The sequence below is a fragment of the Coregonus lavaretus genome (genome assembly GCF_964263955.1).
Source record: "Coregonus lavaretus genome assembly, chromosome: 16".
Lineage (NCBI taxonomy): Eukaryota > Metazoa > Chordata > Actinopteri > Salmoniformes > Salmonidae > Coregonus > Coregonus lavaretus.
In genome coordinates this window covers 43,658,791-43,675,389 of record NC_140003.1, presented here as the reverse complement: position 1 = coordinate 43,675,389, position 16,599 = coordinate 43,658,791, and the positions used below count along the sequence as shown (strand labels likewise).

The 16,599-nt window shown below is 43.3% G+C and overlaps 1 protein-coding gene across 1 annotated transcript in view; it reads right to left on the bottom strand.

The window, feature by feature from the left end:
* Window positions 1-8,400: 8,400 nt before the first annotated feature.
* Window positions 8,401-16,599, bottom strand: part of LOC311143707 (rho GTPase-activating protein 6-like) — a gene marked incomplete at both ends in the record, with an annotated part of 74,446 nt that continues 66,247 nt past the window's right edge. The window contains 4 exons of the mRNA XM_084179575.1: window positions 8,401-9,020; window positions 9,138-9,212; window positions 9,327-9,583; window positions 10,516-10,613. Coding sequence (XP_084035701.1) covers window positions 8,401-9,020; window positions 9,138-9,212; window positions 9,327-9,583; window positions 10,516-10,613 — 1,050 coding nt within the window. The remainder of the gene's footprint in view (window positions 9,021-9,137; window positions 9,213-9,326; window positions 9,584-10,515; window positions 10,614-16,599) is intronic.

Here is a 16,599-nt window from a genome sequence, read left to right as displayed (position 1 = left end):
TAAGACGTTTGTGTAATCCTTTAAGATTTAAGAGTCCCGAAATGAAACGTCAGACCCAAAAAACAGTACCTACCCTGTTTTCTGTCACTTTACTAACAGGAAGCCCACTAAGGGTTTTTAAGAAAGAAAAAATGTTTTCACTTTGCCCTATGTTGAATAAAGGTAAATCTATGGACGTGTGGATAAAGAATGAATACCCGAATCTTTTAAATTGTGCTAAGCATTATCGCTATTGTACTCATATGCACGTACCCGAATACACACATCATACAGTCACATGTAGCCTAGCCTATATAATAAATAAATTAAATACAAATTGCGGGCCTAAAGTAAATTAATATAGCCTAGTGATTATGCCCCTTTGCTTACCTTGAGGCCCAACTAAAGGAGCAAAATTAACAGGAACGTCATTGGGCTTTGGCTTATTCATTCATGAAAAAAAATTAAAGAACCTCAGTTCTGTAGATTAAAAGCTTAGTTACATTATAACCATAACGCTTATTAACGATTACTTTGTATACCATGGCATGGTAGACGGTTCCATCCCGAGGTAGTCAGCCATCTATATGCGGTGCATGGACTGCCCAAATACGGCAAATAAAAGTTACTCACGATCACGTCCGTAAACTGACCATGTGTGCACCCTAATAACATAACTAGCAGCCTTCACGGATCTGGGTTCTGTGCCGCTGTTGAGTGGATATTGTCCCGGTAGAAGGTGAGCGCAGACTGGAGGTCGTCAAATGTGTGGCTAGCTCCCTGGAAAGTAATCCTCAGTTTAGCCGGGTGTATCAGGCCAAATCTGACTCCTGCCTTGTGAAGGTGGGCTTTCACATCTTTGTAAGCAACTCTGCGTCTTGCCAGGTCTGCCGAGTAATCTGGGAAGATATGGATCTGCTTTTCATTGTAGTTCAGCGGTCCTTTCACAGGAGGTCCGAATAATTTTCTCTTTGGTCTGGAAGTAATGCAGGCGGACCAGCATTGCTCTGGGAGGGCGACCGGGCTGTGGTTTTGCCGCTAGAGTGCGATGCACCCTGTCGATGACTGGGGGCCTGTCAAACGTCTCTCCACCGAGGAGGTCTTGCAAGAAAGAGGCCATGAACTCGGTAGGATTGCGAGTAAAAGAATGGAATTAAGAAATATATACAGTTGAAGTCGGAAGTTCACATACACCTTAGCCAAATACATTTCAACTCAGTTTTTCACAATTCCTGACATTTACTCCTAGTAAAAATTCCCTGTCTTAGGTCAGTTAGGATCACCACTTTATTTTAAGAATGTGAAATGTCAGAATAATAGTAGAGAGAATGATTTATTTCAGCTTTTATTTCTTTCATCACATTCCCAGTGGGTCAGAAGTTCACATACACTCAATTAGTATTTGGTAGCATTGCCTTTAAATTGTTTAACTTGAGTAAAACGTTTCGGGTAGCCTTCCACAAGCTTCCCACAATAAGTTGGGTGAATTTTGGCCCATTCCTCCTGACAGAGCTGGTGTAACTGAGTCAGGTTTGTAGGCCTCCTTGCTCATACACGCTTTTTCAGTTCTGCCCACACATTTTCTATTGGATTGAGGTCAGGGCTTTGTGATGGCCACTCCAATACCTTGACTTTGTTGTCCTTAAGCCATTTTGCCACAACTTTGGAAGTATGCTTGGGTTCATTGTCCATTTGGAAGACCCATTTGCGAACAAGCTTTAACTTCCTGACTGATGTCTTGAGATGTTGCTTCAATATATCCACATAATTTTCCTTCCTAATAATGCCATCTATTTTGTGAAGTGCACCAGTCCCTCCTGCAGCAAAGCACCCCCACAGCATGATGCTGCCACCCCCGTGCTTCACGGTTGGGATGGTGTTCTTCGGCTTGCAAGTACCCCCTTTTTCCTCCAAACATAACGATGATCATTATGGCCAAACAGTTCTATTTTTGTTTCATCAGACCAGAGGACATTTCTCCAAAAAGTACGATCTTTGTCCCCATGTGCAGTTGCAAACCGTAGTCGGGCTTTTTTATGACAGTTTTGGAGCAGTGGCTTCTTCCTTGCTGAGCGGCCTTTCAGGCTATGTCGATATAGGACTCGTTTTACTGTGGATATAGATACTTTTGTACCTGTTTCCTCCAGCATCTTCACAAGATCCTTTGCTGTTGTTCTGAGGTCTTGGCTGATTTCTTTTGATTTTCCCATGATGTCAAGCAAAGAGGCACTGAGTTTGAAGGTAGGCCTTGAAATACATCCACAGGTACACCTCCAATTGACTCAAATTATGTCAACTAGCCTATCAGAAGCTTCTAAAGCCATGACATAATTTTCTGGAATTTTCCAAGCTGTTTAAAGGCACAGTCAACTTAGTGTATGTAAACTTCTGACCCACTGGAATTGTGATAGTGAATTATAAGTGAAATAATCTGTCTGTAAAGAATTGTTGGAAAAAATACTTCTGTCATGCACAAAGTAGATGTCCTAACCGACTTGCCAAAACTATAGTTTGTTAACAAGAAATTTGTGGAGTGGTTGAAAAACGAGTTTTGTTGACTCCAACCTAAGTGTATGTAAACTTCCGACTTCAACTGTAAATATTAGGACGAGCAATGTCGGAGTGGCATAGACTAAAATACAGTAGAATAGAATACAGTATTTACATATGAGATGAGTAAAGCAAAAATACGTTAACACTATTAAAGTGACTAGTGTTCCATTATTCAAGTGGCCAGTGATTTCAGGTCTATGTATTTAGGGAAGCAGCCTCTATGGTGCAGGGTTACGTAACCGGGTGGAAGCCGCATAGTGATGGCTATTTAACAGTCTGATGGCCTTGAGATAGAAGCTGTTTTTCAGTCTCTCGGTCCCAGCTTTGATGCACCTGTACTGACCTCGCCTTCAACATGATAGTGGGGTGAACAGGCCGTGGCTCGGGTGGTTGATGTCCTTGATGACCTTTTTGGCCTTCCTGTGACATCGGGTGCTGTAGGTGTCCTGGAGGGCAGGTAGTTTGCCCCTAGTGATGCGTTTGGTAGACCGCACCACACTCTGGAGAGCCCTGCGGTCACGGGCGGTGCAGTTGAGAAACCAGGCGGTGATACAGCCCGACAGGATGCTCTCAATTGTGCATATGTAAACGTTTGTGAGGGTTTTAGGTGCCAAGCTAAATTTATTCAGCCTCCTGAGGTTGAAGAGGCGCTGTTGCGCCTTCTTCACCACACTGTCTGTGTCGGTGGACCATTTCAGATTGTCAGTGATGTGTACGCCGAGAAACCTGAATCTTTCCACATTCTCCACTATGGTCCCGTCGATGTGGATAAGGGTGTGCTCCCTCTGCTGTTTCCTGAAGTCCACGATCAGCTCCTTTGTTTTGTTGACATTGAGTGAGAGTTTTTTTTCCTGGCACCACACTCCTAGGGCCCTCACCTCCTCCCTGTAGTCTTGTCATTGTTGGTAATCAGGCCTACTATTGTTGTGTCGTCTACAAACTTGATGACTGAGTTGGAGGCATGCATGGCCACACAGTCATGGGTGAACAGGGAGTACAGGAGGGGCCTGAGAATGCACCCTTGTGGGGCCCCTGTGTTGAGGATCAGCGAAGTGGAGGTGTTTTTTCCTACCTTCCCCACCTGGGGCGGCCCGTCAGGAAGTCCAGGACCCAGTTGCACAGGGCAGGGTTCAGACCCAGGGCCCCGAGCACATTGATGAGCTTGGAGGGTTCTATGGTGTTGAATGGAACAAGAACAATGGTGCACATCTTGAAGCAAGTGGGGACAGCAGACTGGGATAGGGAGAGATTGAATATGTCCATAAACACTCCAGCCAGCTGGTCTGCGCATGGTCTGAGGACTGGGCTAGAGATACCGGCAGCATTGTGAGCATCCGGAAGCAAGACGTCGGTGTCCGCGACGTGGCTGGTTTTCCTTTTGTAGTCCGTGATTGTCTGTAGACCCTGTCACATACATCTCGTGTCTGAGCCGTTGAATTGCGATTCCACTTTGTCTCTATAATGACATTTTCCCTGTTTGATTGTCTTACGGAGGGAATAACTACACTGTTTGTATTCTGCCATATTCCCAGTCACCTTGCCATGGTTAAATGCGGTGGTTCGCGCTTTCAGTTTTGCTTGAATGCTGCCATCTATCCACGGTTTCTGGATTGGGTAGGTTTTAATAGTTACAGTGGGTACAACATCTCTTATACAATTCCTGATGAACTCAGTCACCTTATCCACATATTCGTCAATGTTATTCTCAGAGGCTACCTGGAACATATCCCAGTCCGCTTGATCAAAACTATCTTGACGCATGGATTCCGATGGTCAGACCAGCGTTGAATAGTCCTTAGCACGGGTACTTCCTGTTTGAGGCTCTGCCTATAGGAAGGGAGGAGCAAAATGGAGTCGTGATCAGATTTGCCGAAGGGAAGGCCGGGGAGGGCCTGGTAGGCATTTCGAAAAGCTGAGTAGCAGTAGTCTAATGTTTTCTCAGAGCGAGTGCTACAGTCAATGTGTTGATGGAACTTCGGTAGCGTTTTCCTCAAATTTACTTTGTTAAAATCCCCAGCTACAATACATGCGGCCTCAGGATATGTGGTTTCCAGTTTGCACAAAGTCCAGTGTAGTTCCTTGAGGGCCATCGTGGTATCGGCTTGAGGGGGAATATACACGGCTGTGACTATAACCAAAGAGAATTCTGTTGGAAGGTAATACGGTCGGCATTTGATTGTGATGTATTCTAGGTCGGGTGAACAAAAGGACTTGAGTTTCTGTATGTTATCACAATCACACCATGAGTAGTTAATCATGAAACATACACCCCCGCTTTTCTTCTTCCCAGAGAGTTCTTTATTCCTGTCTGCGCGATGTACTGTTAACCCATCTGGCCGTATGGATGGAGACAGTATATCCTGAGAGACCCATGTTTCCATGAAACAGAGTATGTTACAATCCCTGATGTCTCTCTGGAAGGAGATTCTCGCCCTGATCTCGTCTACTTTATTATCCAGAGACTGAACATTAGTGAGTAATATACTCGGAAGCGGTGGATTGTGTGCACGCCTCCTGAGTCGGACTAGAAGTCCACTCCGGATAACTTTTCTCCGCGGGTGGTGTTTTGGATCAGCCTCTGGAATCAGTTCAATTGCCCTGGTGGGTATGAACAAAGGATCCAATTCGGGAAAGTCGTATTCCTGGTCGTAATGCTGGTGAGTTACCACCGCTCTGATATCCAAAAGTTATTTCCAGGTGTATGTAATAACACAAAAAAAAAATCTGGGCTAATAATGTAAGAAATAAGACATGAAAAAAAAAAATACTGCAAAGTTGCTTAGGTGCTAGAAGCAGAGCTGCCCTATTTGTCGGTGCCATCTTGCCAACGTCTGTTCCATTTTGTTTCAACGTAATTACGTTGAAATTACGCGGAAACAACGTTTATTCAGCCAGTGGCCAGTGGGATGTTTTGATACTGATAGGATCGAAAAAAGGGAGCGCTGCTCTCAGGGTCAGCTTTCTCCATTCAAATCTTACCTTAAGATTCTACTGTATATGGAGACATATTACAGACAGTAGCCTACAAGTAGCAAAATAGAACTAAATTGATTGAACATTAAATGTATTTCAATATGATTGAAATAGCTTGGCCTATAGCCTATTGTTTATATTTTAATTCAGTATTTATATTTTAATCTCAGTTTTCATTTGTTCATATTTTAATGCAGTCATCTCGGTTTTAATATGACGCATCATTTTATATGTCGCTTGTTTGGATCAAATTGCAAAGACATTGACAACTTTTGTATTTGTAGTCAACTTTGTTTGGAAGTTATCGGCGGTCACAGAGAGACGGATAAACCATGTGATTCTAGGTTTAGCGGAGATCTTCTGTGTATAAAGTGACACTGGAGGGCAAAAAAGCATCTAACGACGCACTTAGCTGTTCCACGAGTGGTCTGAGGCAGGCGTTAGATTATGAGCTTTTTTCAAGCGTAACGTTATTTAACGATGGTTTTGGGAAACAACTCAGAGATTTAACGATGGTCCTACGAAGGTTCTAACGATTAACTTAGCCTTAAGATACTTTTGGGAAACCAGGCCCGGCCCATTTGCTTGGTCATGGTTCCCTCTTGTGGCCGTTCAATCAAATTACTTGAATATAGGTCACGATAACATCAACAAACATTCCTTATCTCAACTTACAATTATGTAGCATAATCGAATAGAATTACAGACTCCACCCTTAAACAGAGTTCATGTAAAAAGTTACTGTAGGTGTCATGGCATAGGACTGTATAGGATTGGGCATGACAACTTGCTCTACCTAAAGGTGGGAGGGTGACATCACCATGCGGTACATTTCTTAATAGACCAACAAGACAATAACAGCAAACGTTTTGTTTTCCCCTCCCCTCTCAAACCACTCACAGACAGTCCTAGCAAAATTATTGCGAGAAATTCCTCTTTGCTAAGAAGCTATTTTTGTTTCTTTTTTTTAAACCATTTTAATTTAAAACAATCACAGTAAGGTACTTAATTGTTACCCCAAAATATTTTGATATTGAGATAAAAACGGCTACATTGGACCTTTAAAGTTGGCCATATTGGATTAGGCAGTAATCAGGAAGCGAGTTTGCCTGTGGTCCAGTCCGGGAGAGGAGAGGTGAACTCCCTGTGGCTATGTCTGGGACCCTCCGGTCCACTTCCTGGTTAGTGAGAGAGGTCTCTCACAGGCCAGACAGCTCCGGCTCTTGCACTTCATTACCGTGTTGAATTGTGCCAGAATTAAATCGTTACGGAGGAGAAACAGAACAGCCACCTTCCGCTCCAGTTCATTAGAGAATACATTGCATTACATTGTTTCTGACTTCACTTTACACAGAATGGCAACATAAGTATTACGAGTAATAAGAAATCAAGCGTCGTAGTAGTTGGAGCATAACTCAAAAAACGAAAACTAAGAAGTAGAAAAGTTCAAAGGCTTTTTCGAAGAGAGTAACGGGTCGTTGCCACATTCCTTTCCGTTTCTATGCGTAGTTTTACAGATGATGATAAGATGATAAAAATACTAATTTCCCATTTAAAAGGAACATGCACATGCAGTAATACAAAATCAGGCTGAAGGGTTCAAGCTGGAAATATACAGAATGAAAGCAGCTTGATTACAATGAAAACATGTCAATACTGATGTTGCACAAGGTACAAAAGCATTACTATTAGCATTGGCACTGGAATGTTAAATCAATGTGAAAAATGAAAAATTCTTAGTAGCATGACTAGCAACCTCATATCAGAGACATTAACTGCACATTTTACTGAACAGATCATAAGGCCTAATGTTTGCCCAGGACAAACGAACAACCCACTGGGCACAGACGTCAATTCAATGTCTATTCCACGTTGGTTCAACGTAATTTAATTGAAATGACGTGGAAACAACTTTGATTCAACCAGTGTGTGCCCAGTGGGAATATTTGCCAGCAAATATTCAAACAACAACGAAAATCTTAGATATAGGTCATATGACTTTCACTTAGTACAGTACCTTCATTTCCCCTTACAATGTACAAACAAAAATATGGGAGCAGAATAAAACCTTGGTACATTTCATAACTGTGACATTCAAGCACATACTAAGATACTTTGGTTCTATCTTGAATATTGGGGAATTACGTTCATAATGTTCTGTATCTTCAAGTTTCATTTTTCCCCATCATAATAAAAACAGGTGGATGGCAGTTACAGTTGTGTTTGGATGAGTGAATGGATGACTGTTACAATCAGTTACAGGCCATGAACATTAGTTGTAAAAGCTAGTGACCAAAACAAGAAAATTAAGTGTAATATCAGGTAACACAATCGATTTTCATTTGTTTGGCAACAGCTCCACCAAGATAGAAACAGCACAAAGACACTCGCAGCAACAAACACAATGATGTAATGTTTCAATAAGATAATTGTATTTGATTTTGGTTATAATATCGGCATTATGTCTCATAGGATGATATTACAATAGAAAAATAAACATTGTATGTAGGCCACAGCACCGATAGATTCATATTCATTCGTACACCATTATTCTGAGTAAATATTAAAACATAAAATGACATGGCATAAAAAGAAAGTATTTTGTTACTATGGCCCCCAAAAATATTCAGATAGTCACATCTCCGTGATGTTAATTTGTGTCTCTGTTGAGGTATGTCTTATTGACAAAATGTTGGAGTCAAACTTCTGAAATATAAAACAAAACTATAAGTAACACAAGGACAGTGAAACAACAATATTAACAAACATACCGTTACTCACAGACAATTGGCACATCTCAGTAAGTAGCAGTTTAACACAACCATACAGGAACCTCCATCGCTCCTCTCCTCTTGGTAACACAGTAGTTAAAGTGAGTGGGTGTACTCCAGCGCATCACACCAGTGTCTCTGGCAGTGTGTCTGTGTTGTCTGTTGATAGGAGCTGCCATATCTGCCACCTCTCTCTCTGCCACTCGGGGCTGTCTGCCACCTCTCCTTCCAGAGGACCAGAGGGGCTCTTAGGGGCCACAGTCTGGGGCCTGGGGCTGCAGCTGCCCTGGGGAGGCCGTCGGGGGCTCTGGGGGGTCACACACTCAGGCTGGTGCGTGGAGAGGGAGAGGGAAGGTGTGGAGTGAGAACATTCTCTGTGTGTTCCTCTGAGAGGTCCAGGGTAGGGAGGGGGAGGTCTTCCATCCCCGCTGCCGCCAGGCCTGCCTCTGAGGGAGGGGCTGGCAGGCTGTCCCACTCTGCCCCTTAGTGCAAGGTCCTCTGAGCTGCCGGCCCCTGGTTGGCCCTGTGGTCGGTGATGTAATAATGAGTCTGTACCCTGCTGTCTTAGCCCTCTCTCCGTCAGAGGGCTACTGCTGCAGCGAGTCACCGGGGGGTGTGGTCTGCACTCAGGCACACCCAATGAGGTGTAAGTTCGTCTGACAGGCAGTTTGCTGTTACCTTGGTGATGGTCGAGTCCTTCTGATGAGCCGCAGGAGCCGCGTTCCGAAACGTCGCCATGGGAACCTGGGGGAAACCATTTATACACATAATCAATGTCTATCTCCATTTAGTCTATGATGTTTATTCTAGCTTGCAAAGTTTAAAAGAGCAAATAATTATGTTTAAAGACAATCAATGTACCAGTGATGTGATGATCCATAAACCCTTTCCTTAGAGAGGCATGCCAGGCACCCCAGACATGTTCATCAGGTATGTCTAATGGAAAAAGAAGACATGTTTCTCAGCCTAAGTAGCCATATACAATACAGCATATTAGTGCTATTTTCAGAAATGAAATGGCCAACGACTCCACCATATTGGGCAGCTCACCTCTGCCTGTGGACGGTGAGTGACAGGTGATGCTGGGATGACCTTTGACGTGGCCAACCAGTGTGAACCGCTCCGGGAACCTGAACAGCCTATCAGAGAGGGGGTTGCTGTCCTCCTGGGCCTTGGAGAGCAGGCGTTCCGACAGCACTGGAGAGTTGTTGTCATAGGGGGACAACTCCCCACTGGAAGCCTTGTTGGAGTCAATGGAGCAGCTCCTCTCCCTCAGAGAAAAGGGATCCTCAGTCCTCAGCGGGCCACTATAGGGGGAGAGGAGAAGAGAGAGACTTTATGAAGTATGTAAAAATGGGACATATGATGACCAGTAGATGTACCATAGCAGGTATTACCTGACCAGGAAAAAACGAATTGCCCTAGTTACAAAGTCTTCCATGATGTACAGAGAAGGGAGAAAACTGAAATTATATGTTATCACAATGAAACTACAGTATTGGTCGTATACACATATTTAACAGATGTTTATTGCGGGTGTAGCTAAATGCTTGTGTTCCTAGCTCCAACAGTGCAGTAGTATCTCATGTTTAGGTAAGAAAACTGAAACGCTATGTCATCACAATGATGTTTAGGTAAGAAAACTGAAACTATGTCATCACAATGATGTTTGGGTAAGAAAACTGAAACTATGTCATCACAATGATGTTTGGGTAAGAAGTGAATCCACACAGCAATACCACCAGGTGGTGGTCGTGTACCTTCTCAGAGACCCATTCATCACTGTACTGGATTGTCACTGAGCTTTTTACATTTTTTTTGTCACGTAGCAGATGTTATCTTATCCAGAGCAAGTGGGGTTAAGTGCCTTTCTGAAGGGCATATCGGCGGATTGTTTTTCACCTAGTCAGCTCAGGGATTCAAACCAGCGACACTTCAGTTACGCTCTTAACCACCAGGCTACCTGCTGCCCATTTGGCAGAGGCACAACAGCATGTTGGGGCGGCAGGTAGCTTAGTGGGTAAGAGCATTGTGCCAGTAACCGAAAGGTCGCTGGTTCTAATCCCCGAGCCGACTAGGTGAAAAATCTGTCGATGTGCCCTTAAGCAAGGCACTTAACCCTAATTGCTCCTGTAAGTCGCTCTGGATAAGAGCGTCTGCTAAATGACTAAACATTAAAAAAAAAAAAAAAAAGTCCAATCGTCCATATCTAAGCACACAAAAAAGGCCACACACTCACGAGGGCTGAGAAGCCTTCCTCCTCAGGAGGTAATCCACCACGTCGGGATCCGTCTCTAGTAGACTCATTAGAACCTCATTCTGCAGGTCAGGCGGCACCTGGGAGGGCCAGAAACATACAATCCTTAACTAGACGTCTCAGTTGAACTGACAGCTGGTACATCGATCTCATTCTCTGTTGTCTTAAACTGGATATCTAACTCCTTCACTATAAAAATCAGCTGTTCAGATGTAGGCCAACTGTTGAGACAGATATTGACACGATAATGTAAATATGTACTCTGAAACACTAAATTACAAGAGCTGAAGCAAGAATGTCTCCTACAGACGATGTGTCAAGAGAATGATAATATTGCAGCGGTTCATGTACAGTTTAAAGCTACTGCGCCATTGGTTAACACATGCTCATATCTATATATACAGTGCTATGAAAAAGTATTTGCCCCCTTTCTAATTTTCTCTACTTTTGCATTTGTGATACTGAATGTTATCAGATCTTCAACCAAAACCTAATATTAGATTTTTTTCATAAGTGAACAAATAACACAACAATTACATATTTATTTCATAAACAAAGTTATGCAACACCCAATTCCCCTGTGTGAAAAAGTAATTGCCCCCTTACACTCAATAACTGGTTGTGCCACCTTTAGCTGCAATGACTCCAACCAAATGCTTCCTGTAGTTGTTGATCAGTCTCTCACATCGCTGTGGAGGAATTTTGGCCCACTCTTCCATGCAGAACTGCTTTAACTCAGTGACGTGTGGGTTTTCAAGCATGAACTGCTCGTTTCAAGTCCTGCCACAACATCTCAATTGGGATTAGGTCTGGACTTTGACCAGGCCATTCCAAAACTTCCAATTTGTTGCTTTTTAGCAATTTTCATGTAGACTTGATTGTGTGTTTTGGATCATTGTCTTACTGCATGACCCAGCTGCGCTTCAGCTTCAGCTCACAGACGGATGGTCTGACATTCTCCTGTAGAATTCTCTGATACAGAGCAGAATTCATGGTTCCTTCTATTAAGGCAAGTTGTCCAGGTTCTGAGGCAGCAAAGCATCCCCAAACCATCACACCACCACCACCATGCTTGACCTTTAGTATGATGTTCTTACTGTGGAATTCAGTGTTTGGTTTTCGCCAGGCATAATGGAACCCATCTCGCCCTCCATCTGTGAGCTGAAGCTGAAGCTCAGCTGGGTCATGCAGCAAGACAATGATCCAAAACACACAATCAAGTCTACATGAAAATTGCTAGAAAGCAACAAATTGGAAGTTTTGGAATGGCCTAGTCAAAGTCCAGACCTAATCCCAATTTAGATGTTGTGGCAGGACTTGAAACGAGCAGTTCATGCTTGAAAACCCACACTTCACTGAGTTAAAGCAGTTCTGCATGGAAGGTGTGGGCAAAAATTCCTTCACAGCGACGTGAGAACTTTGTTCATGAAATAAATACAGTGGGGAGAACAAGTATTTGATTTACTGCCGATTTTGCAGGTTTTCCTACTTACAAAGCATGTAGAGGGCTGTCATTTTTATCATAGGTACACTTCAACTGTGAGAGATGGAATCTAAAACAAAAATCCAGAAAATCATATTGTATGATTTTTAAGTAATTAATTTGCATTTTATTGCATGACATAAGTATTTGATCACCTACCAACCAGTAAGAATTCCGGCTCTCACAGACCTATTAGTTTTTCTTTAAGAAGCCCTCCTGTTCTCCACTCATTACCTGTATTAACTGCACCGGTTTGAACTCGTTACCTGTATAAAAGACACCTGTCCACACACTCAATCAAACAGACTCCAACCTCTCCACAATGGCCAAGACCAGAGAGCTGTGTAAGGACATCAGGGATAAAATGGTAGACCTGCACAAGGCTGGGATGGGCTACAGGACAATAGGCAAGCAGCTTGGTGAGAAGGCAACAACTGTTGGCGCAATTATTTGAAAATGGAAGAAGTTCAAGATGACGGTCAATCACCCTCGGTCTGGGGCTCCATGCAAGATCTCACCTCGTTGGGCATCAATGATCATGAGGAGGGTGAGGGATCAGCCCAGAACTACATGGCAGGACCTGTTCAATGACCTGAAGAGAGCTGGGAACACAGTCTCAAAGAAAACCATTAGTAATACACTACGCCGTCATGGATTAAAATCCTGCAGCGCACGCAAGGTCCCTCTGCTCAAGCCAGCGCAAGTCCAGGCCCGTCTGAAGTTTGCCAATGACCATCTGGATGATACAGAGGAGGAATGGGAGAAGGTCATGTGGTCTGATGAGACAAAAATAGAGCTTTTTGGTCTAAACTCCACTCGCCGTGTTTGGAGGAAGAAGAAGGATGAGTACAACCCCAAGAACACCATCCCAACCGTGAAGCATGGAGGTGGAAACATCATTCTTTGGGGATGCTTTTCTGCAAAGGGGACAGGACGACTGCACCGTATTGAGGGGTGGATGGATGGGGCCATGTATCGCGAGACCTTGGCCAACAACCTCCTTCCCTCAGTAAGAGCATTGAAGATGGGTCGTGGCTGGGTCTTCCAGCATGACAACGACCCGAAACACACAGCCAGTGCAACTAAGGAGTGGCTCCGTAAGAAGCATCTCAAGGTCCTGTAGTGGCCTAGCCAGTCTCCAGACCTGAACCCAATAGAAAATCTTTGGAGGGAGCTAAATACAAATTACAGATCTCTACATGCTTTGTAAGTAGGAAAACCTGCAAAATCGGCAGTGTATAAAATACTTGTTCTCCCCACTGTATGTAATTGTTGTGTTATTTGTTCACTTATGTTCCCTTTATCTAATATTAGATTTTGGTTGAAGATCTGATAACATTCAGTATCACAAATATGCAAAAGTAGAGAAAATTAGAAAGGGGGCAAATACTTTTTCATAGCACTGTGTATATATATATATATATATATATATCTTAGATTAAGCAATGCAATGGAATGGGTAAGGGTCGTTGTGAGACAGGCAACAATTGTTTAGTGTTGAAAGATCCCACAGACTAAGGTTAAGAAAAATAGAGCTAGATTATACTATACCTATTCCATCTATTTTTGGACTTATCAAATTAATGACATTGATTCTTGAAGAATATAACTTATAAATGCCTCATGAGCTAAGTTCAACGGTCGTACCCCATCAGAAACAAAAATATACTGAACAAAAATATAAACGCAACAATTTCCAAGATTTTACTGAGTTACAGTTCATAAGGAAATCAGTCAATTGAAACACATTCATTAGGCCCTAATCTATGGATTTCACATGACTTGGAATACAAATATGCATCTGTTGATCACAGATACCTTAAAGAAATTGTATAGTCTCCTGTAGCTCAGTTGGTAGAGCATGGCACTTGCAACGCCAGGGTTGTGGGTTTGTTTCCCACGGGGGGCCAGTATGAAAATGTATGCACTCACTAACTGTAAGTCGCTCTGGACAAGAGCGTCTGCTAAATAACTAAAATGTAAAATGTAGGGGCATGGATCACAAAACCAGTCAGTTTCTAGTGTGACCACCATGTGCCTCATGCAGCGCACCACATCTCCTTCGCATAGAGTTGATCAGGCTGTTGATTGTGGCCTGTGGAATGTTGTCCGATTTCTCTTCAATGGCTGTGAGAAGTTGCTGGATATTGGCAGGAACAGGAACATGCTGTCGATCCAGAGCATCCCAAACATGCTCAATGGGTGACATGTATGGTGAGTATGCAGAACTGGGACATTCTCAGTTTCCAGGAGTTGTGTACAGATCCTTGATATGTGCCGTGCATTATCATGCTGAAACATGAGGTGATGGCAGAGGATGAATGGCACCACAATGGGTCTCAGTATCTCGTTATGGAATCTCTGTGCATTCAAATTGCTATCGATAAAATGCAATTGTGTTTGCTGTCTGTAGTTTATGCCTGCCCATACCATAACCCTACCGCCACCCATCTGGGGCACTCTGTTCACAATATTGACATCAGCAAACCGCTCACCCACACGACGCCATACACATCATCTGTGGTTGTGAGGCCAGTTGGATGTGCTGCCAAATTCTCTAAAACAACGTTGGCGCAGCTTATGGTAGAGAAATGAACACTCAATTCTCTAGCAACAGCTCTGGTGGACATTCCTGCAGTCAGCATGCCAATTGCACGCTTCCTCAAAACATGAGACATCTGTGGCATTGTGTTGTATGACAAAACTGCACATTTTAGAGTGGCCTTTTATTGTCCCCAGCACAAGGTGCACCTGTGTAATGATCATGCTGTTTAATCAACTTCTTGATATGCCACACCTGTCAGGTGGATGGATTATCTTGGCAAAGGAGAAAAGCTCACTAACAGAGATGTAAACAAATTTGTGCACAAAATTGGAGAGAAATACAATTTCTGGGATCTTTTATTTCAGCTCATGAAACATGGGACCAACACTTTACATGTTGCATTTATATTTGTTATCAGTATACAAATCTTAGCAGTCTGTCAAATTAAATCTTATCACATCTAACTCAATTTCACATGGGGTGAGTCATCATGGCATAGTCTGAGGCAATCCATCTAGGGTGACCACATGTCCCAGATTGTGCGGGATAGTCCTGCATTTTATTTGTGATATACAGTGCATTCTGAAATTATTCAGACCCCTTCCCTTTTTCCTCATGTAGTTACGTTAAAGCCTTATTTTAAAATGCATTAAATTAGATTTTTTTCCTCATCAATCTACACACAAAACCCCATAATGACAAAGCGAAAACAGGTTTAGAAAATGTTGCTAATTTATTTATTTTTATTTACATATGTATTCAGACACTTTGCAATGAGACTCGAAATTGAGCTCAGCTGCATCCTGTTTCCATTGGTCATCCTTGAGATGTTTCTACAACTTGATTGGAGTCCACCTGTGGTAAATTCAATTGATTGGACATGATTTGGAAAGGCACACACCTGTCTATATAAAGGTCCCACAGTTGACAGTGCATGTCAGAGCAAAAACCAAGCCATGAGGTCAAAGGAATTGTCCGTAAAGCTCAGAGGCAGGATTTTGTCGAGGCACAAATCTGGGGAAGGTTACCAAAACAATTTCTGCAGCATTGAAGGTCCATCACTAAGAACACAGTGGCCTCCAACATTCCTAAATGGAAGAAGTTTGGAACCACCAAGACTCTATCCAGAGCTGGCCGCCCGGCCAAACTGAGCAATCGGGGGAGAAGGGCCTTGGTCAGGGAGTTGACCAAGACTGAGATGGTCCCTCTGACAGAGCTCCAGAGTTCCTCTGTGGAGATGGGAGAACATTCCAGAAGGACAACCATCTCTGCAGCACTCACCCAATCAGGCCTTTGTGGAAGAGTGGCCAGACGGAATCCACTCCTCAGTAAAAGGCACATGACAGCCCACTTGGAGTTTTCCAAAAGGCACCTAAAGGACTCTCAGACCATCAGAAACAAGATTCTCTGGTCTGATGAAACCAAGATTGAACACTTTGGCCTGAATGCCAAGAGTCACGTCTGGAGGAAACCTGGCACCATCCCTACGGTGAATAATGGTGTTGGCAGCATCATGCTGTGGGGATATATTTCAGGGGCAGGGACTGGGAGACTAGTCAGGTTCTAGGGAAATATGAACAGAGCAGAGTACAGAGAGAACCTGCTCTAGAGCACTCAGGACCTCAGACTGGGGCGAATGTTCACCTTCCAACAGGACAATGACCCTAAGCACACAGCCAAGACAATGCAGGAGTGGCTTCGGGACAAGTCTCTGAATGTCATTGAGTGGCCCAGCCAGAGCCCAGACTTGAACCCATCTATCATCTCTGGAGAGACCTGAAAATAGCAGTGCAGCAATGCTCCCCATCTAACCTGACAGAGTTTGAGAGGATCTGCAGAGAAGAATGGGAGAATCTCCCCAAATAAAGCTGTGCCAAGCTTGAAGCGTCATAACCAAGAAGACTTGAGGCTGTAATCGCTGCCAAAGGTGCTTCAACAAAGTACTGAGTAAAGGGTCTGAATACTTATGTAAATGTAATTTCAGTGTTTTATTTTTAATACATTTGCAAAAATGTATAGAAACATTTCTTTGCTTTGT